This window comes from Chelonia mydas, chromosome 1, assembly GCF_015237465.2.
Source record: "Chelonia mydas isolate rCheMyd1 chromosome 1, rCheMyd1.pri.v2, whole genome shotgun sequence".
Classification (NCBI taxonomy): domain Eukaryota; kingdom Metazoa; phylum Chordata; order Testudines; family Cheloniidae; genus Chelonia; species Chelonia mydas.
The window spans coordinates 332,659,843-332,686,220 of NC_057849.1; the positions used below are offsets into that span (position 1 = coordinate 332,659,843).

General features: G+C 41.7%; 1 protein-coding gene across 6 annotated transcripts in view; it reads left to right on the forward strand.

Annotated features, from left to right (window-relative positions):
• The window catches only part of BEND7 (BEN domain containing 7), a 56,869-nt gene extending 39,995 nt beyond the window's left edge, over positions 1-16,874 (forward strand). For 3 of the 6 annotated variants that reach the window (XM_043552769.1, XM_027823335.3, XM_037889293.2), the window contains 2 exons: positions 9,475-9,522; positions 14,777-16,874. In XM_043552769.1, coding sequence (XP_043408704.1) covers positions 9,475-9,522; positions 14,777-14,838 — 110 coding nt within the window. In that variant the 3' untranslated portion in view covers positions 14,839-16,874. Of the gene's footprint in view, positions 1-9,471; positions 9,523-14,776 lie in introns of all 6 variants that reach the window. The other 3 variants (XM_043552759.1, XM_027823334.3, XM_007060914.4) reach the window with 1 other exon arrangement.
• The last annotated feature ends 9,504 nt before the right edge of the window (positions 16,875-26,378 follow it).

A 26,378-nucleotide genomic window follows, 5' to 3' on the forward strand; every position in this document is an offset into this window, starting at 1 on the left:
GAGGACACAGGCTAAATTTCTCAAATGCTGAGAGTCCTCCAGTACCTTCCCACAGTTCTCCCCCATGCGCCCAAAGGGACAGACAAGTTCTCCCACAATTCACTGAGAGAATCATAGAGCTCAGTTTACTGCAGCCCAAAGAATCATAGGATCAGAGGTGGATTACTGTTTTATGGGGCCCTGGGCCAGGGCAAATGGGGACCCCTTCTCACCCCTTCCACTTGCAGTCCCCCCTCCCACTGGCACTCCTGCTGGGGAAATGGGTGTGGGGTGTGGGGTTTGCCCCACCCAGCACTGGGATTGGGGCACGGGGGCTTGCTCTGCTCCACCTGCCTGGTGCTCCTGATGGGGAGCGGGGTAAGAGGGCGCAAGCTTCCCCCACTCCCCGGCAGGAGGTCCGGGTGGGCGGAGCGGAGCAAGCCTCCATGCCACGTACCCGCTCGCTGGCAGAAGCGCCTGGCGGAGCGGGTTGGGACATGGGGGTGCCCAATTGGCCTGGGCATGGGCCTCGTTGGCTTAGTGGCTAATCCGCCACTGCATAGGATATGTCCCCAGAAGTCCTAGCACCTGACCCCATTGTGTGAGGCACATCATTTGCATCACACCAATAACCCTTCCTTACAGCCACCTTTCTTAGGACATGGCTACACTGGAAACTTCAAAGTGCTATCGCAGGAGCACTCCCATGGCAGCGCTTTGAAGTGCGAGTGTGGTCGCGCACAAGCACCGGGAGAGAGCTCTCCTAGTGCTCCTGGTAATCCACCTCCACGAGGGGATTAGCTCCGAGCGCTGGGAGCGCGGCTTCCTGCGCTCGGAGCCTGTTTACGCTAGCGCTTTAAAGCTCTCTGACTTGCTGCACTCAGAGCGGTGATTTTTCACACCCCTGAGCAAGCAGGTTAGAGCGCTATAAAATATAAGTGTAGCCAAGCCCTTAGTTTGCTTTCTTTTTTTTCCTCTCTTCCTGCTCCTCACTGCAAATAAGTGCATTGTTTCTGCTGGTTTAAGGAACAAGGAACTAGATGAGGCACTGAACCCAAGTGTCCGATATGACAATATAAAGCTCTAGGCTTCTGGGCCAACTGAAGTTATTCTAACCTGTTGAAATTGTGTGTATTTATGTATTACCCTTTTTTTAAAAAAAAAAATCCATAGTGAATTCTAAAGGTTGAATATTCAGCTGGCCAAAGAGTATGAGATAGATCATGGCAGATGAATGAACTGTTGCCGTTTGCTGGCTCCATGCGCCAAAGAGCCGACATTTTCAGTCCTGAGCTTTGTCTATAGCATTTGGTTAGGCAAGTATCTGAGGTAACTGTGCAAAAGCTGAGGCATTCTTTTATCACACAGTTCTGTCAACACCATGGGAAGTACACAGAAAAGTGTAAGGGTATAAAAGGAAGGAGGAGGTGAAATAGAAACAAAAAGGAGGAAAGAAGTGCAGATCATTTGCTAGCATAAAATAATGCCCCTCTTCAAAAAAGGTGAGTTTATCAAATCCCCTAGACTATCAAGCCGACTCTCTGCCCTTGAACATGAGGTTATGAGGTGAGCTTGCTAGTGAGAATCATCAGATTGCTTGTTGTTGCACAGCAGCATCCTTTCCTACCATTGAGGGAGGCTTCAGAAGGCTACCTATTCCTCCTCGACTGGAAGAAATATACTATGGTGCAGTTCTTCAGTGACATGAAGATTCATAGATTCATATGTGCAGTGAAGGAGGCGGGCAGGGAGAGAGACTGGGGGCCCTTGGGGTGTCTGCAGAGATGCAGAACTTTGTGGATAACTCCATTGACCTAATTTGATTTAGTTTGTTTTGAATATATTTTCAACATTCTTGTTTGCTTTTTTTCGTGTGCCTCTCCAGGATGTTAGCTAGCGCTGCAGCTCTACCGTGGGAGTTAGCAATGACTGTACAGGTTTTCTTTTAAAGAGGGGCCACCAGGAACCACTCCCACCTATGCTTTTTCCCCAGTATTGGGGAGCCTAAGTGGAGAATGCTGCATCTCAGCCTTAGCGGTAATAGGCTTCCTATGAAAAGATGAGTGAAACTGAGCCCAGTATACTAAACTATGTGGGATACTAACTATGCCTGCCCAGAGATGAGAACCAGTCAACCCAGTGTGTGGCTGGACAATGAAAAGAAATACAGTAACCCATTAGTCCCATTTTCCAGTTACTATACGGAAGCTGAATTGTTGTAAAGGCTCTTTATTTTACATTGTTTCTTATATTTTACTGTATTTTTTTTCTGCTGGCCCTTCACCTGCATCCCAATCTCTCTGGGTCTGGTTGTCCTCTCGCTTAGGCCTTGTCTATACACAGGTTGTACCAGTATAGTTAAAGTGGCACTATCTCCCCAGAGTGGATGCAGTTATATTGGTATAACGATGCTTTATACAAGTTTAGCTATTCCCATATGGAAAGGGGAATAATATATACTGGTATAACTTCATCCCTACTAGGAGTTGTGCTGGTAAAACAATTTTTTAAAAAAAGAATTACACCCTTAATTGACACATACTGGCACTAAAACTAAAAACTGTCTGTAGATCTTTAAACTTGTAAATCAGGAGTAATTCCACTGAAGTCAATGGAGTAGAAGTAGAGTAAGTCAGAGGAGAGCTAGGCCGGGAGGTGAAATTCTGGCCCTTTCAAGTTAATGACAAAACTTCTATTGACTTCAGTGAGGCCAGGATTTCATCTTCCATATGTGGTTGCTTTTTTTTCTTCCTTGTTTACTTCATCCTCAGTTCTGACATCATCGCAGAACTATGTAATAATCTTCCTAGCACAACATGCTAACAAAAGAGTTCTCAGAGCAGAGCTGTAGCACCTTGGGGCTAATTTCTTTCTTGCTTCCAAAATGCTGCTTCATGTTTTAAAACCAGATCTCTTTATTCTCATTTTAAAACTTTGCATAATGAACGTAGTTCCTGGGAAAGGTGCTGGTCTATTTGGCAGTCCCAGAGACTGACATTCATTATTAGGGAGCACAGATATACAGCTGGTGCTGGCCGTGCAAGCTTCCCCCACACTCCACCTGCCTTGGAGAGACCAAGGTTAGGAGTCTGTACTCTCCAGGAGTGAGAGTATAGGCTGCTAACCTAGTACCAAAGGCAGTGCTTTGTGACGGGGATGCTTTGCCATTAGAACACAAACTGGAGTCTGGTCTGAATTCTCAGGCCCATATCCACAAAGGTATTTAGGTGATTCATTCCCATTGACTTCAGTGTGCCTCAGTTGCACCAGTTTACTTAAATGTGTGATTTTTAAATGTACAGTGTTGTTGTAGCCATGTTGGCCCCAGGATAGTAGAATGACAAAGTGAACGAGGTAACATCTTTTATTGGACCAACTTCAGTTGGTGAAAGAGACACGCTTTCGAGCTCTGCAGAGCTATTCTTCAGTCCTGGGAAAGGTAATCAGAGTGTCACAGTTCAATATAAGGTGGAACAGATGTTAAGCATAAGGAGTTTACACAAGTTGCAAGAAACTGTTCAAAATGAAGTTGGCAATTAAGATCTTTGTGGCATAGGACAAAGGAGAGAGAGTGGGTTACAAACTGTTGTCATGAGACAGTGTCTCTATTGAGTCCATGATTTTTGGTGTCTAGCAGAGTTATGAATTTAAGCTCCCAGGCTTGTGTTTTGAAGGTGTTATGCAGCTTTCCTTTGAGGACAAGGACTGAGAGGTCAGATATAGAGCGATCGTTTTCTACAAAGTGTTCGCCCGTGGGCGGGATAGAGTGTTTTTGTCTTTTATCATTTTTCTCTGTGAGTTCATTCAAGAGTGTAGTGATTGTCTAGATTCACCCACATAGTTGTTGTTCTTGCATTTGATGCACTGGCTGAAGTACACCACCTTGTGATAGTCATGTGTAGGACCATGGATCGTGAAAGGCATGTTGTGGGAAGTATTGATCACCACAGCAGTGGAGATATGGCTGCAGGTTTTGCATCTATTGCTCTGGCAGGCTTGACTTTGAATTGGTGTGTCCTGGTCTTGTGGGTAGCTTACTTCTGATGGTAAGCTTAGTGAGGCTGTGGGTGTTGTTTGAAGGCCAGAAATGGGAGTTCAGGAAACCCTGGTTTCTTGCAACATGTGTTCTTTCACCAACAGAAATTGGTCCAATAAAAGATATTACCTCACCCACCTGATTTTTAAGTTGATTTATGCAACTTCTAGTGCAGACACTCATAAATCAGTTTAAGCTCTGGTCTACACAGTTTTTGTAGTGCTTTAACTATACTGGTATAGAAACAGATTTAGTTACACTAGTACAACCCTATAGTTATAGCTGTATACATGTGTAGGAATAAACTGTAAGACACCTTTTTTATTGGTATAACTGTGCCCACCGATGTAACTGTTTCCATACAAAATCACACCCCTTGCTGAAATAGTTGGATCAGTCCATAAACAGTGTAGTCCAAATCAGAGGGGTTGTCTACATAGAAAAATTTATTCAAATTGAGGTAGTGTGTGTAATTAAAGAACGACTATTCCTGATTAACTCTATGTATGGGTGCTCTGATTCTGGAATAACTCCCCATGTATAACTCCCCAGACGTATCCTAAGGGCATGGCTACACTTGCAGCTGTAGAGCGCTGGGAGTTAAACTAGCCTTCCGAGACTGCAGCAGGGAAAGTGCTGCCGTGTATTTACACTGTCAGCTGGAAGCGCACTGGCATGGCCACATCAGCAGCTCTTGCAACGCCACAGAGAGCAGTGCATTGTGGTAGTTATCCCAGCATTCAAATTGCTGCAACGTGCTTTTCAAATGGGGGGGAGGTGGTGGAGTGTGACAGGGAGTGTGTTGTGTGTATGTGGGGGGAGAGAGAGTTGGTTTTTGGGGTGCTGAGAGTGTGTCAGCATGCTGTCTTGTAAGTTCAGACAGCAGCAGACCCCCGTCCCCCTTGCTCCCCTCTCTCTCTCTCTCTCTCTCTCACACTCACAGCAAGCAGCATTCCACAGTAATGGTTGCTTTGTCCCGGAGCAGATAAGCAGCCGGCTGTCAGAAACAGAGCTTTGAAAGGGGATAGCCTCATTCCTATAGCCAAATTCAAAACAATGACAAGAGTGGCCACTTGACTTAAGGGGATTATGGGATGTTTCCGGAGGCAGATCAGAGCGCAGTAATGCAACACCTCATTCACACTGACTCCCAGGCCTTTCAGCCGAGGTGCAGCAAACATGCTTCTCATGGAGGTGGATTACCAGGAGCGCTCCAGCTGCAGAGTCCAGGTGCTCTACATGCCTTGCCAGTGTGGAAGGGTTGGGAGTTAGGGCGCCTGGGGCTACTTTAATGTGCTCTAACTTGCAAGTGTAGCCAAGCCCTAAGTTCCAAGGTGCCTAAAGATCTTATTTGCAATTGAGTTAAGCTAAACTGGTTTAAGATTTTGTTAAACTGATATAAGAGTGTCCACATTGGTGGGTTGCACCAATTTAACTAATTCAATTTCTAGCTAAGCTGGTGCAAAACCTGTTTGTGGACAGGCTTGAGACCACTGTTTTTTTTTCACAAATGCCACCAAAAGCCATTTGGCCCCTACTGAGTTGGGCTGAATTTGAACTGCTGACTTGGAAGGGAAAGGCTCTCTATTCCATTACCAATCCTCTGATGCATTCAGTCCACCCTCTGACTGGGTTTTCCATTTAGGCCAAGTAGCTATTTGCATGTCCAAATGATGACAAATTATGTTCATGTGTAATCTTCCATGCTCAATCCTGTGGTTTAATAATTTGATAAGATAATGATGTAAACACCAGTGTATTCCCCTAGCTGTCTGTGGCAGTAATACCTTGAGAACTCCAGCAAATGAATGGGGAGGATCTGCTTTAGTGCTGCTTTCTTTAGTATTTACCCTCTTGAGTATTTTCAAATTAAATGATATTCTGATCACAGGATCATAGATGTTGTCCAGCTTCAACCTTATTTATCATATTTGGCTCATTTCCTAGAATTAGGTACAGAATAGTCTCTGACTGGGAAGGCTGATCAACAAACTGTTTTTTAAAAACCCCTGTTCTCTCTCTAGAAAAAACTTCCCCTGGGTAGGTTTTGAAAGGTTGTTATCCTAATACAAATAGAAATTAATTTAAGGTTAGCATCCGCTATAATATTTTTTCATAACTGGAAATAGTCTTATTTTGCTTTGGATTTTTCTCAGTCCCATTAGATTATTGCCTTAGATCTGAGACTTGGGTTTTTTCTTTTAATTTGCTAGATCTGAGAATAAAGCTGTCATTGCCATTAAATTTTTATTGGCCTTGTTCAGTCTTTTTAAATTTCACAAGTTGGCTGTCACAAGGGAGGAAAAAAGACTTTGAGGTTAATGTTACAAATAGAAGTTATAATTAAAATAAAATAGCATGATAATATTCTTCACCTTTGACTATTGGTCCCACTTCAAGCAATTGGCATGGCCAAAAAAAATCCACATGTTTGTATGCATTCTGGGGCACTGGATCATATTGCCAGTTTTATCTCCTCCACAACATCTAGGCTCAGCTCTCTGCAGCTGTTGGGAAGAAGGGAGTATGGCCAGGGAAAGAGGGACATGAAGTTGAGGGAAAATCAAATGTATACGTTTCCCTTTTTAGAACAGGATAAATTACAATGCAAATTGCATTGTGATTTACAGCTGCCCTGACCAGCAGTAGCTCCCATCGTGTAGTCTTGCCATGCTACAAAAGGGGAATATGGCTAGGTGGTTAGTGGACCAACCAGCGACAACACAGCCAGAGACGCAGCCGTTGGCGCAGAGATTTAAGGAGGGCCATGAATGGGCTAGTCTCAGCAGGAAACAGCCCTGCTGTTCTCATCATCTCTGCATCAAAACCTTCTGGCTATTCCACTCTATCTCCAATAATAAAAAAATGGGGCATGAGCCACACATCTCTTGTGATAAGTCCTCTCTCCCTTTTCATGCCTTGAAAAGGATCTGAGCCATTATTTAATGGTAGTATGTTGCTAAAAGCCTCCATATAGACAGGAATGCTGGTATAGTATGACTAAATGCTCCGAAAGCACAGCGTGAGTAAGAGCTCTTCATGCAATATGATTTTACTGATTAACTCAAAAGCCTTTAAATACTGTACATAATAAAGGAAAATGAAGCGGCACTATGAAATGTGCTCAGACTTTTCAGGTGTGATTGGTGTGAAGTAGTCACCTGACATGATGGTAGTAGTTGCATCATTGTACTATTGTTTATTTTAAACATTGCCTGATTACAATGGAAAATGCTGGGGGCGAGAGGAGAAATTTTTTTAACAAATATTAAATCCATGCTGGACTGTGCTGTCTCTCCCACCCATGTGTTGAGACCTCCACTCCATCATTACCGCATCTTCCTATGTCTCATGTGGTATTCTTCTCCCCTTCTGTTTGTGTCTTTGCCCCTCCTCTCAGTCCTCTGCTTTCTCTGGTCTTCTCTTCATGGTATAATTAATACACAAGGCATCTGTGTCTTGTGAGATAGCAGATTCTTGCTAGTGCTGATTTATGTTTAGCAGCAGACACAAGGGCAGATAGTATGTTGGATGGGAATCACAGGAGTAACATTATGCATTCCCGGCCAGTATTTTATCTAGATTAAGTAGAATAAAGACAGCAGAACTAATAAGGGCAACCTCTCTATTAACCTCTTCATTCCTGCACATACATGCTTCTGTGCAAGCAGCAAAATAGCAGGTGCACATTTGCCAGACAGGCACATTCCGCAGTAGCAAAGTGATTTTGGAAAAAGGTCTGAAGGACGTGGCTACAGGAGTGTTTACAGCAGTTACCAAACTCTTTCTAAACAAAGAATACAAGAGAGTTTCAAAATTCCAATGAGAGGGTCTAATCCTGCTTGCCTTGTCATGCAGGTAGGCTCATTGAAGTCAAGACAAGTATGATTTGGCTTATGGCCAATGGCTGTGGTGTTTGAAGGCAAACCACATCTTCCTGTTTAGAATGGAATGTGGAAGAGTGATCTGCCTCAGCATTTGTAGGGTCAAGGTGTTCATTACTAATTTGTGAACTTGAACTTAGCTTGACATGCTTCCCCGATAGCCATCTGAAACATCTTCTGTGGGAGCCAAGGGAGCTCACTGGATGAGGGCTCTGAAATAGGCTGTTTAATGTTGGCTCTGAGCAAGTCATAGTGCTTTACTACGTTCAGCTATTTAAAAAGTAAACTAATTCTTGTTTTCAGTGAGTTTGGTGCTGTTTGACAACACTGTTAAGTAGGGTGACCAGATGTCCCATTTTTATAGGGACAGTCCCGGTTTTTGGGACTTTTTCTTATATAGGCACGTATTACCCTCCACCCCCATCCCGTTTTTTCACAGTTGCTATCTGATCAACCTACTGTTAAGGGTAATCAGCACAAACAACCCAGTTAAGGACATGCACTGAATTTGGTTGTGCAATATATCTGTATTACTTTGGCCAGTTTTTGATATCTGCGAAGTCAGGGGCACACTACAGTGGGAATGTACCCATTGCTTTATGACCATGATCCTCTTGGAAAAAAAATATAAATATCAATATATAAGGAGTGGTACATGAAATAATAGTACAGAGATGGTGTAATGGAGCTCCTGCTTACTCTTCTTGCCACTAGAGATTAAAATCTTAGCAGTGTTCAAAAAAGATGTAGAAATTTGTGTGTGTAATGAGAACATCTGAAGTTACATTAGATGGGGTGTAGAGCCTGATCCAAAGCCCACTGCAGTCACTGACAAGACTCTCTTTGGCTTCAGTGGGCTTTTGATCAGTCTTGTAAATTCTCATGCTTCAGGACATAAGCCAGCAACTAAGGGCCAGATTTACAAAGGGATTTAGGTGCCTAAAGATGCTGATAACACCTACTGGGTTTTACAAAAGTGCCCAAGTGAGTTTGACACCTAACTCCCATCGACTTTCAATGGGAATTAGGGGCCTAATCTACCCAACTAGGTTCCAGTCTGCATCTTTAGGTGCCTAAATCCTTTTGTAAATCTGGCCCAAACTGATTAGGGTTAGGAAAAAAAATCGCTTTGGGCAGGCTATTACATAGTGGTCACATTCGGGGATTCTTGCACCTTCCTGTGAAGCATCTGATACTGGCCACCACTGGAGACTGAATACCAGCGTCAGTGTTACCACTGGTCTGATCTGGGATGGCAATTGTTACGTTAAATTTACAAAATTATTGTAAGCTTCCTATATCAGCAGGAGTTTGAGTTCTTCAAGGAGGCAGTGTATTACTCCCATCCAATGGCCAGCACAACTGCAAATTAATACCCAGACTACCTTTCCTAAGTTTGCATTTTTATTATGACATTTTTGCACAAGCAGTGACTGTTTAACTGGATGTTAGCAAATTGCACATGAGAAGTGTAGGTAGAAAATGCAAAAGCACTCTACAGTATGTAGCTTTTTAATCATATTCCTTTATTCAGTAAAAGTAATGAGATTTCTTGTTTATATTTGTAATCAGCAGAGACGACTGACTGCGATGAGAAACTGGACATTTCTCTACTGCAAACAGGTAAAATGCATTAAGTTTTTTATCAGGTTCCACTTCTTTATTTATTTATTTTGCATAAAGCAGTTTTCAATATTCTAGGTCTGGCATATACAGTCTGGGTAATCTGCATACAAGGCCCAGATGTCTAAGTTTTAAATGCCTACTGGTTTAAAAAAAAAAAAAAAAGAGAGAGAGAACATGCACCAGAATTTCACTATTTTTCCCTTGATTTCCTATTCATAAAACCTCCAGTTTGACAGTAACGGCTAAGTGACACAAACCAGTAAGTGATCTTCATGACTCCAGATGGCAACTTGTACTCATTCATGATATTTCTGGGTACTTTCAAAATTCTTGACACAACATTACTTCCAAGGACTGGCAAAGTAATTTGTATCATAGTGTATTTCAGTTCTGCATTGGTGTACTACTAGAAATAATATCTTGGGTTTACAAAGGGATTGCAAAGCTCTTTATCTGATATGGAAGGATCACTTTTAACCGCACCCTGTTCCCTCAAAATGCACCCACCCCTTGAGTCAAACATGACAGTCGTTTAACAGCAAACAGCAGTACTATGCAACAGTCTAGGGCAGGAACTGATGAAGATTTCCATGTGAAATTGAAGCTTCTAGTTGGAATTTAAGTAGGTAGGCCAAGATTTTTTTTGGTGATTTTTTTTTTGAGTGCTGCACTTGAGATACCCTACCAGGACCTGACTGTTAGAAAGTGCTGAGCACATATCCTCCGAAAATCAGGTGTTCCAAGTTGGGCATCCAGAATAACAAATCATTTTTGAAAATCTTGACTATATAGATGGTAATTACCTGTGTTTTAAAATTTCACCAAGATGCAGCTTAATACCTCTAGACCCGAGAAAAATGTGGTAAAAGTCTTGCATGATCAGGACCTTGGGTTTACAGTTTCTCCCTCAGATCAATACAATATAGTGAATACTAATGAAAAAGACTCCTTGGAAATTAGTCACGCAACGTCTGTAAAGAATAAGTGTAGACTGTTTACTGCTAGCAAATTGCTATATCCAGGGTAGTACTTTAACAGCAGCTCCCCACAGTGCTGTAATGTACCCTACAAACACTCTGTGGTGGTCATGAGAGCGGTATTGCAACACTTGACCCAGCCCACTGTCTTCCCAATCACTCTACATAAGGCTTGTGATGGGTCTTCAGACATCGTCAGTGCTGAGGTGCTGTGGATTGGAGCATGAACTGCTAGCAGTGAGGCACTGGTGGTTGAAATCCTGTTGTCAGACCATGTGGAGTTATTCAGGAGCAGGACCAGTGAAGCAGCTATAGTCTTGTTCATGGGGGGCTGGGAGCCCATGCTAACTGATAGGAGCTGCAGTGCTGCTTTCTTAGCTACCCACTGAGCATTTCATGGTACTAGTTTGATAACAGATGCAGGAAGCTCTGGTTTTAAAGGTCTCTTCCAAGTGACATCCTGTTTGTTTCTGTTATCAGGGATGGAAGCAATTCTAGTAAAGGAGAACCCTAATAAATGTTATGTTATTATGCAGTGTTATCTTTTTATTGCTCTGATAATTTTATTCAGTACCAGAATTATTTTTCTGGAGCCTAATGTGGTTTCTTCAGTATTTCACATCTTACATTATTGGTGAAAATGAATGTGATGCATTGAGACAGCCACATTAGTAAAGAGAGAAGATTTCCATCCTGGGGATCTTATTCTCTTTTCTGCAAGATTTCCAGTGTGTGTTTTTGAATTTGTGCAGACTGCATGCCCATATACCTTTGAATATGCATGTGTGCACAATTCTAAGGCTTAATATTTGTCTTGCAGTATATATATCTCCCTGGGATCTGTGGGAGGATGCCTAAATTGACAGTGGAATAGTCATTTTCTTTTTCAGATTGTGTGTGTGGAAGGAAAAAAGGTGAACTCCAAAGGCTTTCAGCCAAGCATTTGAATTTCACACATTATTATATATGTACAAGTGACTTTTATAGAATGACAAGTTTCAGAGTAGCAGCCGTGTTAGTCTGTATCTGCAAAAAGAACAGGAGTACTTGTGGCACCTTAGAGACTAACAAGTTTATTAGAGCATAAGCTTTCATGGGCTACAGCCTACTTCATCGGATGCATAGAATGGAACATATAGTAAGATATATAGTAAGATATAGATTTTTTTCTCCTGCTGATAATAGCCCATCTTAACTAATTAGCCTCTCACAGTTTGTATAGTAACTTGGAACTTATCTGTATGTCAGGTTTCAGAGTAGCAGCCGTGTTAGTCTGTATTCGCAAAAAGAAAAGGAGTACTTGTGGCACCTTAGAGACTAACCAATTTATTTGAGCATAAGCTTTCATGCGCTACAGCTCACTTCACCGGATGCATACTGTGGAAAATACAGAAGATGTTTTTATACACACAAACCATGAAAAAATGGGTGTTTACCACTACAAAAGGTTTTCTCTCCCCCCACCCCACTCTCCTGCTGGTAATAGGTTATCTAAGGTGATCACTCTCCTTACAATGTGTATGATAATCAGGGTGGGCCATTTCCAGCACAAGTCCAGGTTTTCGATGAAGTGAGCTGTAGCTCACGAAAGCTTAGGCTCAAATAAATTGGTTAGTCTCTAAGGTGCCACAAGTACTCCTTTTCTTTTATCTGTATATATGTGTGTGTGTATATATATATATAATCTTACTATATGTTCCATTCTATGCATCTGATGAAGTGGGCTGTAGCCCAAGAAAGCTTATGCTCTAATAAATTCGTTAGTCTCTAAGGTGCCACAAGTACTCCTGTTCTTTATAGAATGTATCAGTAGTTAATATTATACCATTCTTGGGACTAAATCAGTTTAAGTGATATACAGCCAATATAATTATGGTAGTTATAATAAAGGTTACTGAAGTAGGGAGCCAAAATAGATGCCTTCCATCGAGGAGGCTGGTAAAGGAGGTCGATATAACCTTTATAGCGATCCTCACCTGTAGATTAGATTCCCTTGTACAATAGCTGGTTTTCAGCAGGGATGTCACTGGCGGATCATTTAAGGAGAGTCTCGGATGTGATCTTTTCAGCTGGCTTGTGTGTTTAAATTGCAAGCTCTCTGGGGAAGAGGCGCTCTCGTACTGTGTGTTTGTTCAGTGCCCTGCACAATGGGGCCTTGATCTCTGGAGGGGCCTCAAGGCAGTACCATAAGACAAATAATAAATCAATAATGGTCAAGGGCAAACTGATTATGTTAGTCTTCCATGATGTAGAGAAAACCTTTGACACAGAGTTTGAATAGGTTTACTTGAAGGGAGTGCTGCAGGAAGTGGGTCTGGGAGCAAGAATGGGATGCTGAATCTATTTATGGTGTGTATATTTAAAACGCTTATTACCTGGGTATCCAAGAACTGGACAAAATTGGGACACAAGAGAGTCCAGAGCAAGTGAATTGAATAAGGTTTGGATAAACATGGACAAATCAGATGTCTTTAAGCTGCATAGAGGGATGACTCAGAGGTGCCCATTCACCCCTTTCTTTGTCCCTGCGAAAAAAATTAAAAAAATCTGAACATGGGGGATTCAGGCTGAGGAATCCCGGTATACAGAGGGGTTTAGATCCCTTAGCCTTTGTGCTTACAGTTAGGGAAATCCTGGACGAACGATTTCCTGTGTTAAGATAATATGACATCCAAAGGTTTCATTATTTTTCATTATTTTTAAATCCTAAAACCAAGGAAGGATTTTTTGCCTAGCCATATTTCTGTGTTTAGGAGCACAAATCGTGTTGTGGTTAAAAAGTATCTTTGATGCTAATTATTCCCTTCTGCTTAAAGGATTTAATGAATTGAGAGACCTTGAAAGTGAACCAGAAGAATTATGGCTGTTAAATTTTAACTTATCAAAAACTTGGGTTTTGTTTCAAACTTTGTGATTAGGGTCCCCTAGAAAGTATTGGTAGAGTTACATATTCGCTTCAGCATAGGCAAAGACTGCCTAGGACCTGCCAAAATTCAAACTGTAGGGACCTGTATTGAGAGAGACCAGGCAGCCAGTGACCCTGATTGGTATCTTGGTGGTGTGGAGACCATGACAGATGTTGGATAAACATTGAGCAGAGTGAATATAGGGCACCCCATTAGGATCTTTAACTTTCCTACTTAAGGAATAGTGGCTATGACAAAAGAGTTTTGATCCTGGCATATGATTTACACTGCATATTTGGAATTAGTGAGGATTAACGCCAGTCTGACTCACTTTCCTAAAATATCAAACGGGAACAAATCTAAGCCAACCTCAGCACTGGTGGTTATGTATCTTTAGCCAAAATATTACACACTAAGGATGTGTATATCCAGGGATGCTACAAGGTCCTCTTTAAGCCCCAGCACTCTGCACTGGAGTGAATTTCAAGCTGTGAAAGAATTTGAGACCACTAATAGGAGTACAAATCACAGTCTTTGGGTCCCAGGGAGATACAGCTTTGTGAAAAGATGGGAACAATCTCTTGCTAAAGAAACAGATAAGAAAATAACTATGAGCCAATCCTGTATGGTCTGCCTCCTTCTCTCTTGGAATACAATGTGAAGAAAATGCTTAGAAACCTCTTCAAACCCTTAAATATAAATCCCTTTATTGTAATATAATTCTTTATCCTTTCAGTGCATGATTCTACAAGTCCTCCCTTTTCATCTTGTTGTATTTGCCTCTTACACTGATTGATGTCTGTCTCGTATATGCGCTGTGTTCTTACTTCTATAGTTGTAATTCTTCTGTCCATCTTCCATTGTTCTGTTTAAAAATATACTTTAATGTGGTTTAAAAAAAGATGTGATATAATCATGCAACTTATCTCTGGTTTTTATTCTACCATATGCATTTACAGTATCATGATTTTTCAAGTTTTCCAAAGAATAACCCAGAGTACATACTGTAGGCTTAAAATTCATGCGGTGCTTTGTTCACCTCTTTAGAGCCATATAACTTCAAAGATCTAAGCACTGTAGTGCAGTTTGTATGATATTCTAACACTTTACACCTCACTTCATGTGTTCTGCATTTTGCTAGCAAAACCTCTGTTCACAAATTCAATATATAATAGGATCTTTTTTTAGACAACTAAACTGATACCCAACAATGGCCATCTAAACACACAGATAATTCAGCAACCTCACAAGTACTATATTTGAGTCTCTGACTACTTAACTCATGTAGGTTAATTTGGAACACAATTTTAGGAAATGACTGAATTGGTATAATTTTTTCTAATTTATTTAAATCCTCTCTTTCTTCAGGTAGCATTCTTGAGATCACAACAGATAAGCTGGTCGACTCAAAACCAGATTTTTCTGCTTAAATTTTACTTTCTGCCTCAATGTTTCATTAGCAGATATAAACATCCTTCAGTTTGAATGGCATTCCTGCAAGATCCGTGTAGGCATTTCAGCATACTTCAAGGTGTGAGATGTTCCGTGCAGTTTTCCCTTCAAGTTTGCGTTTTCACCTATTTTTAATGAAACATGGGATAATAAAGCCACCAAATTGTTTCAAGATTTTCCATCATAATTAGAAATGATTTTTTTTCAATATCCAGTACATTGTCTAATTAGTGTGGTATCCACTGCAACTGAATAAATTCCCTTGCCTTTGTTTTTCTTCATGATTGTATTTTCCCACATGATTGTATGCATGCTAACTGTATTTCATCTTCAATTATACAGAAGTAAAATAAAACAGTTCAGGGAGCTGTGATGGAATCTCCCCCCTTCATGGGTCCAGGAAGCTAATAAGAATGTTTGGTTAGGGGGAATGGTTAGTCCTCTATTGTTCGGAAGACCCACTTTTCCTTTTTGCTCACCATTTGACTATGTTTGAAGAGAGATGGTACAAACTGCCTGTCCTACACTGTCTAAATAACAACGCTCACGCTGTATTTGGCCACAGGGAGACTAGAGCAGGGTACATGCTGATAATGTCCGTTCTAGTGGATAGTATACAGAATGTGTTTGTGAAAGGAGTTGGAGTTCCCAGCCAGTTTCTGGTGCCGTGGTTCTCCAGCATTTTCACCTCATAAAATCTTCCTGCCCCACCTCCTCTCCAGCCTCTCCGAATCCCCCACTGTCTGGTTCTCAAAACATTTTATTTTGTAGACCACCAGGAAAAGGGTTCATGGACTCTACTCATCCACAGACCACGGTTTGAAAACCTATACAAACCACCGTCATTTACTGGCACTCTATTGTCAGTCTCAGCAGTTAGGATGAGTGGATTGACCAAGTGATTGAACTACCCTCTCACCCTATAAGTGGTCCCTTCAGGTCAGGACTGAGGCTTACTGATGTGGCAGGGTGGGGAAAGTTGCACTGCTGCTTCTTATGCAACATCTCCTGCTGCCCTCTGCACCTTTAACTCTGCACCTTCACCAGCACTAAATTCACTTTAAAAAAAAAAAAATAGAGAGAAAAAATATAGAACTTATCTTATCCCACAGATATATTGATCACCAGCCAGTTAACTAATAGCGTGTGTGTCCTGGAATGCTACAGAGTGCAGTAGCCTTTGCCTTCGTGTTTCGTTTTCCTTTGTATATTTTCAGCCCATCATGATGCTTTCTCCTTGAAACTATTTGGTCTTTTTTATCGAGTGTGTTAACAGAAGTGCTATTACAGAGAGTGGGACTGTTTTCAAAATATTTAAAGTTTTTTGCTGCTTTTCGCAAAGAAATGCTTGTCATGATCATTAGCTAGCATAAAGACAGGCGGCCTGATTGTCACAACTGCTGAATGCCTGCAAATAACACTGAAGCCAACAGGAGCTACTGATTCTCAGCACCATTGAAAACCAGGCTTTTGAACTTTCCCCTCCCGTTTAAAAAAATATACGATTAAAGGTGATGATGTTCTCTTTAAAACTGTGGACTATATCGAATGTGCACTGCAGACCTTAAAGAGCATTTCCTTCAAAGGCTGATGTGACTGCTTCCTCCCTGGCCTGGATTTCTGAGCAGGGCTGTGGCAATCTACAGCCTGGGCAGTAAATCTGCCAGGTACGTGTCACAACCCTTAGCTGGTGGAATCAACATTTTGTAAATTTTAAAAAAATTGCATTTTGTGTTTACTTACTGTGACTACTGTTCAGACTTTCTTCAGCAATCTTTTTATGGGGTTTATTAGAAAAATCATTCCATGTTTAGGTAAAGCATCTCAATCTTCTGTATATATGTTTTATTAATATGTAAATATTTAGATATTTTTAAATTACTATGTTCTTAATAAAACAACAAGGGGCTAGTTGTGAAATGGTGTATAACGTTGTGTTGTGTTACCAATCTCTGGGAAAACCCTCTTTGTCAGTTCAGAAAAGAAAAACCCACAATAAATTACTTTAATTGAACATGTGTCTTCTGTGTTATGTACTAGATGTCCGTATTTCAGAAGGGGGTACCTGTTAATTCAAAGATTTTTATTAATATTTTAACAGCCTTGTACAAAAAAAATGGCATTTGCAGGGAAGCTTATGGAAAAACCCATAGCAATAAGATTTTCCCAACTATCTGAATTTTGAACTATTTCGCCTGCCAATCAGAAAAATGGCTATATGAAATCTCATAAGTATTAAGTGCTGATATGCTTGAAGTCTAATTTTAATTGAATTAGTCGCCTTTATAATCTTCACTTAAAAGGTTAAGCTCCGCTTCTATGGAAACAACACATAGGAAAGACAAACCAGTATTCGTAATGCAAAAGTAGCTGCTACAACATATGTCTTCATAACTTATTACAGTAGAACACCAGAGTTATGAACTGACCGGTCAACCACACACCTCATCTGGAACTGAAAGTATGCAATCAGGCAGCCAAGACCCCACCCTCACCCCCACCCAAAAAAAAGCAAAAAAAAAAGCAAGTACTGTGTTAAATGTCAACTTCTAAAAAAAATAAAGGGAAAGTTTAAAAAAAAAAATGTGACAAGGTAAGGAAACTGTTTCTGTCTTGTTTCATTTAAATTAAGATGGTTAAAAGCAGCATTTTTCTTCTGCGTAGACATTTCAAAGCTGCATTAAGTCAATGTTCAGTTGTAAACTTTTGAAAGAACAACCCTAACGTTTTGTTCAGAGTTACGAACAATCTCCATTCCCGAGGTGTTCGTAACTCTGAGGTTCTACTGTATCACACCTCATCAAACATTGTTTAGCCTTAGAAAATATTTCCTGTGAAAACATGTTCATTAGTAATAATCAATCAATTACAATGGCCTATTGAAATGAATGTGCAGCCAGCCACACCTTGTCTATTTTATATAGTAGCACCTGTGAGGAATTGTATAGTAAAACGTCTGATGGTCATTCCATTATAGATCTCAGAGGTTGCATTGAGCTTCTGAAATCTTGCATGCCTGTACAGAGCTTGAATCCGTTAAATGACTTTTAATTGTAGAATATCTTTTTAAAAATTGTTTAGCTGTTTTCACTTCGGTCTTCCAGGTAATTAAATTAGTTTCCGATCCAAACTTATTTCATAACTCCTACCGTTAATGCTCATCGAGCTTGATGGAACAAATCACAAACACATTAGTAACGTTGCTGAACTGCCCTGTGCTGTACTACTTAGGTTGTCTCAGTGTGATCTGAGTTTGTTTTAATTTTGTCATCTTTTGTTTTTAAATGTGTCTAAATATGAAATGTAAACTTCTAAAAATATTTTTACAAAACCTAAATTGGAGCTTAAGCTACATGACCAGTGTTGTCGTTATACCATCAAAAGCCAATGCATGGTCAATCTTGCTATCTACTATACAAATAAATATCAAATGTTATTGTAGGGCTGCCATTTCACACAGTTGAGACAGCTATGTAAGTGCTAGCAAACAAGCTAGCCACCTGTGCTTCAATTAAAGCATCAGCGACCAGTGCCTTGTCATTTGACTAATATGTTCATCTAACCTATTTACAGGACACTAGAGATTATTACTTTGGGGGAAAATCCTTGTGCAGCTTAACAGGAAAAGGATATCCTCTCTGTAACATAAAAGGAAACTCGAGCCTGAGCTTTATAAAAAATGTATTAATTGCAAGACAAGAAGAAAACCATCTGAAGTGTAAGTGCCTTTGGCGTGTTGGTTCAGAGGAAAAGGCTGTCTGAGCCTTTGGGATATTGGAAAAACTGTATGAGGATAAACTTTCAAACTCTTCGGATCTACTCCACAGCACCTGAGAACAATTCAAGAGCTGGTCAAGGAAAACACATCAGTCGTAAATTTCATAGAATTAATTTGTGTGGGGGGCACGAGGGGTTCAAAAATTCCCACCAGCTCTACCAAAATCTGATGATTTCATATTGGAAAAGGAATTTCTTCTTAGCTGGGAAAAGGAGGTGATGAGGTCCAGGGGATGAAGCACTGCACTGGGATTCAGGAGATCTGGGTGTCACAGATTAGGTCATCTGCACTTGCATTTCCTCTCCATGGTCCAGCAAGGGCACCCACTGGGCTTCAGACTCCCCAGCTATCACCTCTCTTGGGTGAAACCTGTTTCTCTCTCCCTCCTGACCGGAGTATTTTCCAGGCTGCAGTTCTCTGCCTACAGTGTGATATTCCCACCAAGCCAGACTGCTAGAGAGGCCAGCATCTGTGCTTTGCTTTCTCTTGGAAGGCTCTGAACAGTGTAATTGCCAACAGTCACAGGTTATCTCACAGCTCTTTCTAAGCAAGCATATTTATTCCTAAGGTGCAAGCATTACAGAGAAAATATATCAAAACAAAAGAACCTAAAAGTATGCTAATGAGATCACCCCATCTCCAACAAGGGCTCTGATAGGAGTCAGTCCTTCAAACCCCACAAAGGGGTTTCTCTGCGGTCAGTTCATGCCAGCTTTAGCTCAGAACTAGCACCTCAATGAATAGCTCAGTTTTTCCTTTATACAGATTGGCCTCTGATATTGAGCCTTTGGGAACAAGTAATCATCAGACTATGGTCCTCTTCTCCAGGCCTAGCTCCGAAAGGGGCTGGGTTTGCTTAACAGGAGGTGGGGAATTTGCATTCACCTCCCCCTTTGAAGTTCATAACACTTCCCTGTGTTCACATCACCTCTCCCCCCTAAAGAGACACATAATCCTGGCCCACAATAATAGATAACCTTTGCATTAAATACAACGGACCCCTAAAATGTTTCAACTTAATAAGGGTTTTTCAAGGATATTGCAGGAAATTGCTACATCTGGCACAATGGGTTCAAGTTCCAGCTCTGCCACTGCTTTGCTGGCAACATTGGGCAAGTTATTTTCTGCTCTGTGCCTCAGTTCCCCATTTGTAAAAAAAAAAAAAAAAAAAAAACTGGGGATAATGATACTGACTTCTTTTGTAAAATGCTTTGAGATCTACCGAAGAAGTGCACTAGCTAGAACAGCCTGGTATCATCATAATTATCTTCCTTTTGCAGACTGCTGTGAGATCTCCGGTTGGAAAGCACTAAACAGGAACATTAAGTGGTGGTGATATTGCTGTTGTTATGAGAACTAGTGATTATTGCCATAGAACTAGACCTGACGGTGAGGAGATTCCTTCACTCACTGGACAAAGGCAGAGCTGTCAGTCAGTAGGGTGGCCATTGGAGAGACCCCCTTTCATGAAACACTCCAGAGCAAGCCAATTCCAAAGCTGTAGCAACCATGAACTCCTGCTCTGTCAGCCCCGACCCTGTGCAAAGCCTTAGCTATTGGAGGAAATCGATGGTTTTGTCGCAGCTGAGACTGGGTGCGCAAACAAAGTCTGGCCACACAGATGCTCACCAAAACCCAGACAAATGGCGGTTCACGCTCTGGGGACATGTCTGCAAAGAATGGGGGCTTGCGTTTGGCCTGGTGCTCATTTTTACATGCCACCCAGGGAATCTTTCACAGCCTGGCTAGCAGAGGCAATGCATGGGGGGGCGGGGGGGATGTGCATGCGAAGTCACGTGCCCCACCCCCACCCCCCGCAGTTGCTGCTTGGCTTGTACTGAGCATGCTCACACCAACTGAGCATGCTCAGTAACAAATGCTGAAGCTGCTGCCCTCGTTCTGCTCCCCAACTACCTGCAGGTACGGGCAGGGCCAGCCCTGGACCAAACGGCACCCCAGGGGAGGAGCGTATTTGGCACCCTCCCCCCCCCCCCCCCCAATTCATCAAACTTTTGAATTGCTTATTTTTAACTGCATTTGTAGCTCATTTCACAACTTTGATGCCCGATTCGCATGCGTGATTTATCCCTGTCGTATAAGAGGATAAATTTGGACGCTAGGATCTGTACATCTGTATTTTATTCATGCCATATATAAGCAAATAAAAAAAATGTTTCCTCTAAGCTTATAGAAACTTTTTAATTTTAAGAATAACTGAAATGTACTAACATCAAGATATTGGACTGTGTCCCGACATTGGGTAGACCAGTATTACATAGTGCTACAGTAGGTGACAGCGTTAGTATGTTAACCCTAGTCCTTAAATTCAAAAGGTCGTTTTTCTCACCTTTGCCTTGGCAAACTGAAGCACAGCATCCGAGAGATCCAAGGACTGGCCAATGGCATTTTCATGTGATAAAATAGCAAGTGACGTCAGTCCCTTGTTGGCCATCATAGATCAAAGATGTGTTTTAATGAGCCTGAGTACGAGCAAAAAGAAAAGGAGTACTTGTGGCACCTTAGAGACTAACAAATTTATTTGAGCGTAAGCTTTCGTGAGCTACAGCTCATTTCATCGGATAATAAAATGCATCCAATGAAGTGAGCTGTAGCTCACGAAAGCTTATGCTCAGCTAAATTTGTTAGTCTCTAAGGTGCCACAAGTACTCCTTTTCTTTTTGCAAATACAGACTAACACGGCTGCTACTCTGAAACCTGAGTCTGAGCAGAATCCCCAAAGCTATCCACACATTAGGAAAAGCGTCTGTCAGCTCTGCATCATGAATGAACTGGAGAACTTGGAGTGGAGAGTGCTTCCCTTTTGGCAAAATGTGACAGATGTTGTCCAGTTCAACATCAAGGTCTTTATCACTGACGTCCAAACATTCCCCATGTGTCAGCCACCGGTGAAGGTCCATACAATTGTTCAAGAGTGTTTTCCTGTCCACCAGCAGCTTACTCAGGTCATACAAAAAATGCCAGGTCTCTTTGTGGTGTTTCATTTGTCCAAACCGTTCATCGATGGACACTCAAGCAGTTTCAAGAAGTGAGCAAAAAACTCCTTCTTGAGCTTCCCATCACCTCATCTCCGCCCTCGTAACCAAACTGTCTCTTCTTCCAATGAATATGAGTTTCCTTGCTCTGCACCTCATGTCTGATTCCGGCCTCAGCTTTACTCGACTGCGCCAGTTCCATCAGGGTGTTGTAAACCTCAGTCACTTGATACCTCACTGGCCTTACTCTGTCAATGCGGCTCTCCCAGCGAGTGTCACTTAGCAACTTCACAGCCAGATTTGTAACATTGTCCATGAGAATCTTCCACCTGAGAGTTGATGCTGAAAACAGGATGTGTATCCTCTGCAGTACTCTGAAAAGAGATATTGAAACTAAAGAAGATGATGCTGCATCTGACACAAACATTTTGAGGGAATCGTAGAATCATAGGACTGGAAGGGACCTCAAGTGGTCATCTAGTCTAGTCCCCTGCACTCATTGCAGGACTAAATATTATCATTCTAGACCAGGGGTCGGCAACCTCCAGCACCCGGCCCATCAGCGTAATCCACTGGTGGGCCGCGAGACATTTTGTTTACATTGACCCTCCACAGGCACAGCCCCCTGCAGCTCCCAGTGGTTGCGGTTAGCCGTTCCCGACCAATGGGAGCTGTGGGAAACCACGGGCCACAGGGAGGTGCTGGCTGCCGCTTCCCACAGATCAGGTTGGCTGGGAATGGCAAACAACAGCCACCTGGAGCTGAAGGGGGCCATGCCTGCGGATGTCTCATTCAAAATGTTCATAAACAATCTGTTAGGCCTTTTCCAGTAGATTACTTGGATACAAACATCCTCATCGTCAACAAATCTTACTGTAAGCGACATCTTTTTCACTGTGATCAATGTCGGGAGTGCAGTCCATTATTAAGGAGTAGTACTTCATTTTTCTGAGCCACATCAATGTGTTATCAAGCACGTTCCTTACCATAAGGACAGTACATTTGTTTTTAATTGTTTTGGTGCAGTAATGGTCCATAGCTTCTTTATGAATTTAATGTAGGTGCTCACGCATGGCGTCCTCGTATTTCCCAAGGAGCTCTACCAAACTGAGAAAATTACCATTCTGCTCAGTGAACAATTTATGCAACGCGTCCCAGAAAACCAAATTATTCTTTGCGAGGAAGAGGGTGATTGAGATCAGACACTTGAGCACGTTCTTCCAATGCTGGGTTTCTACATTAATAATGCACTGGTTTTCTGCATCTATGCATTTATTCAGCTTGAGCATGGACTCAACCTCCATCCATTTGGAGTAGGTCATTAAATGGCCAAGTGACTTTTCATATTGCTTCAGAGCATCAGCTAGAATTATGCCAGTAATTGTACTCAGACAGCACAAGCAACGATTTGGGATTCTTGTCAAATATTTTGCTACAAAAGAACACTTTGTCAGTTGATTTCAATAAACTAGCCTTTGCCAATTCAGTTTCTCACTATTCTCAATCACTCTTTTGCAGTGTGACTTTGAGAAGTGTCTCTTCAGCTCATTTACTGGAAACGTCATAGCCTCGATTTTTCCCAACCCATTCAAAATTACACAATCAATATCAGCAGACTTTAGGATTACTGGCCATAAAACAGGATCTGGTGTATCGATTTGTGGTGTGCAATTTTTCTCACCGCTGTTTCTGTCATCATGCGAGTCTCATTCTTCTTCATCATTTCTCTCCTTTTCATGTAAGCCAGATTTTTCTTTATCATCACTCCCCTTTACACCACCAGGAAAACTGGACAATTCTCCATCACTTTCCTCGCATTTCCATTCCTTATCTTCAGGTAAATCTGCTAATTCCTTAGTAATAGGACTTCCATCATTTACACTTTGCTCCTCAATTTCTTCTGCACTGGGACAATCGCTACTGCCTAAAGCCTGGTCTAAGTTGTTCTGTTTCAGATATTTTCCCATCAAATTTGCCTCTTGCTGCAAACTAGATTGCAATTGAGCTTTTCGCATCCTATACTGAGCTCCTGAAGGCTTTTTCAGGAGTATCTTTTATTTTCTGCGGGGGAAAATAGACAGTATGTGGAACATAGACTTTTGTTCTCCCTAAGTCTTAGAAAGTCACACATTACATGTTAAGCATGGCAGAAGATGTGACAGTATTTCTTTTATATTGTTGCGTAGATAGGGGTTCAATAGATATCTCTGGCATTTCATTAATATATGTCCTTTATTCGTCACTACTTACACACTTCAAGTCTAAAACACAAGTACATATTCACAATGACACAATAAAACAAGGTTCACAACATTGCAGCTGGGCTGTCCTCTCACTTCACTTCAGTTCATTCTTATATCTCACTGACTAACTGTCGACACCCCGCCCCTTATATACTCACAAGGGCATGACTGACAACATCCTAAGAGGTTCGAGGAAAATGTCGTTTTCAGAAAGTCTAGAAGGTTCCACGAGATTCTACAAAGATCCAGAACATTCTAGGAGGGTAGTGAAAAATGAATCCACATACAGAATACCTGAAACTTGTTACTTCAAACATTCTATTTTCCCTTTTGTCACTAACAACAAAAACAGCCCCCCAAGCCCAGAGCCCCCCACGCCTGGCACCCCAGGTGATTGCCTGGGTCGCCTGCCCCTAAATCTAGCCTTGGGTATGGGTTGTCTCTTGTGGCTAGAGAATGAAGGTTCATCACTAGCCCCTTCCCTGTGTATCCTATCTTTGTAGCGAGAGACTAGATCATTTTTCATAAGTAGGTCAGGTCTGATTTCTCATACACTGAATGTTAATAAATGCCATTGATGTGAAACCTATAACATTATAGGTATAAATAATTTAGCTAAGCTGTGTAAACATTGATTCTGTGCTTTAAGAAATGAAATAATTTCACTGCCTTTCTCTCTGTGGAGGTGTTATTGTGCGCCAGTGCAAACAGGGATTGTTTATAAAAATGGTTAGCACTAAGGAAGACTGAGAAACCTCGGCAACAAAGCTGTTCTGTTTCTATTCTAGTTCCTTTCTTTGTGGAGGCCTTAGCGGCTTTGTTAGTCTGAAACCCACACGGCGGCACAGGTGCTTTGTGTGTTTCCAAGAGCTGTAGAAACAGCTTGATTTGTAATTTCCTGACTACTACCTATTTCTCTCAGCATCTGGCCTTGTTGGATCTGAGGTGCATGGTTAGTTAGAAGAAACTAGCGGGAACTTCATTGGGGGGATAGTCCCTGCTTACTTCTAGTGTTTTCATGAGTTCATTGGGAGTTTTCCATTGATGTCAGGTTTCAGAATAACAGCTGTGTTAGTCTGTATTCACAAAAAGAAAAGGAGTACTTGTGTCACCTTAGAGACTAACCAATTTATTTGAGCATAAGCTTTCGTGAGCTACAGCTCACTTCATCGGATGCATACTGTGGAAACTGCAGAAGACATTATATACACAGAGACCATGAAACAATACCTCCTCCCACCCCATTCTCCTGCTGGTAATAGCTTATCTAAAGTGATCACTCTCCTTACAATGTGCATAATAATCAAGGTGGGCCATTTCCAGCACAAATCCAGGGTTTAACAAGAACGTCTGGGGGGTGGGGGTGGGGTTAGGAAAAAACAAGGGGAAATAGGCTACCTTGCATAATGACTTAGCCACTCCCAGTCTCTATTTAAGCCTAAATTAATAGTATCCAATTTGCAAATGAATTCCAATTCAGCAGTTTCTCGCTGGAGTCTGGATTTGAAGTTTTTTTGTTGTAAGATAGCGACCCTCATGTCTGTAATTGCGTGACCAGAGAGATTGAAGTGTTCTCCGACTGGTTTATGAATGTTATAATTCTTGACATCTGATTTGTGTCCATTTATTCTTTTACGTAGAGACTGTCCAGTTTGACCAATCCGCAGGTGGGTATTGTAGTTGTAAGAATGCTTGATAGAGATCTTGTAGGTGTTTGTGTGGTATGTAGATTGTAATGGATTTTTTACCTTCAGTCCTTTTGGTACGATGTCCATCTGTTTGCATTTGCAAAGGAAGATGATGTCTGTCCACAGAGACAAACACCTACAAGATCTCTATCAAGCATTCTTACAACTACAATACCCACCTGCGGAAGTGAAGACACAGATTGATAGATCCAGAAGAGTTCCCAGAAGTCACCTCCTACAGGACGGGCCTAACAAAGAAAATAACAGAACGCCACTAGCCATCACCTTCAGCCCCCAATTAAAACCCCTCTAACACATTATTAAGGAGCTACAACTTATCCTGAAGGATGACCCAACACTCTCACAAATCTTGGGAGACAGGCCAGTCCTTGCCTACAGACAGCCCCCCAACCTGAAGCAAATACTCACCAACAACCACATACCACACAACAGAGCCACTAACCCAGGGACCTATCCTTGCAACAAAGCCTGTTGCCAACTGTGCCCACATATCTATTCAGGGGACGCCATCACAGGGCCTAATAACATCAGCCACACTATCAGAGGCTCGTTCACCTGCACAGCCACCAATGTGATATATGCCGTCATGTGCCAGCAATGCCCCTCTGCCATGTACATTGGTCAAACTGGACAGTCTCTACGTAAAAGAATAAATGGACACAAATCAGATGTCAAGAATTATAACATTCATAAACCAGTCGGAGAACACTTCAATCTCTCTGGTCACGCAATTACAGACATGAGGGTCGCTATCTTACAACAAAAAAACTTCAAATCCAGACTCCAGCGAGAAAC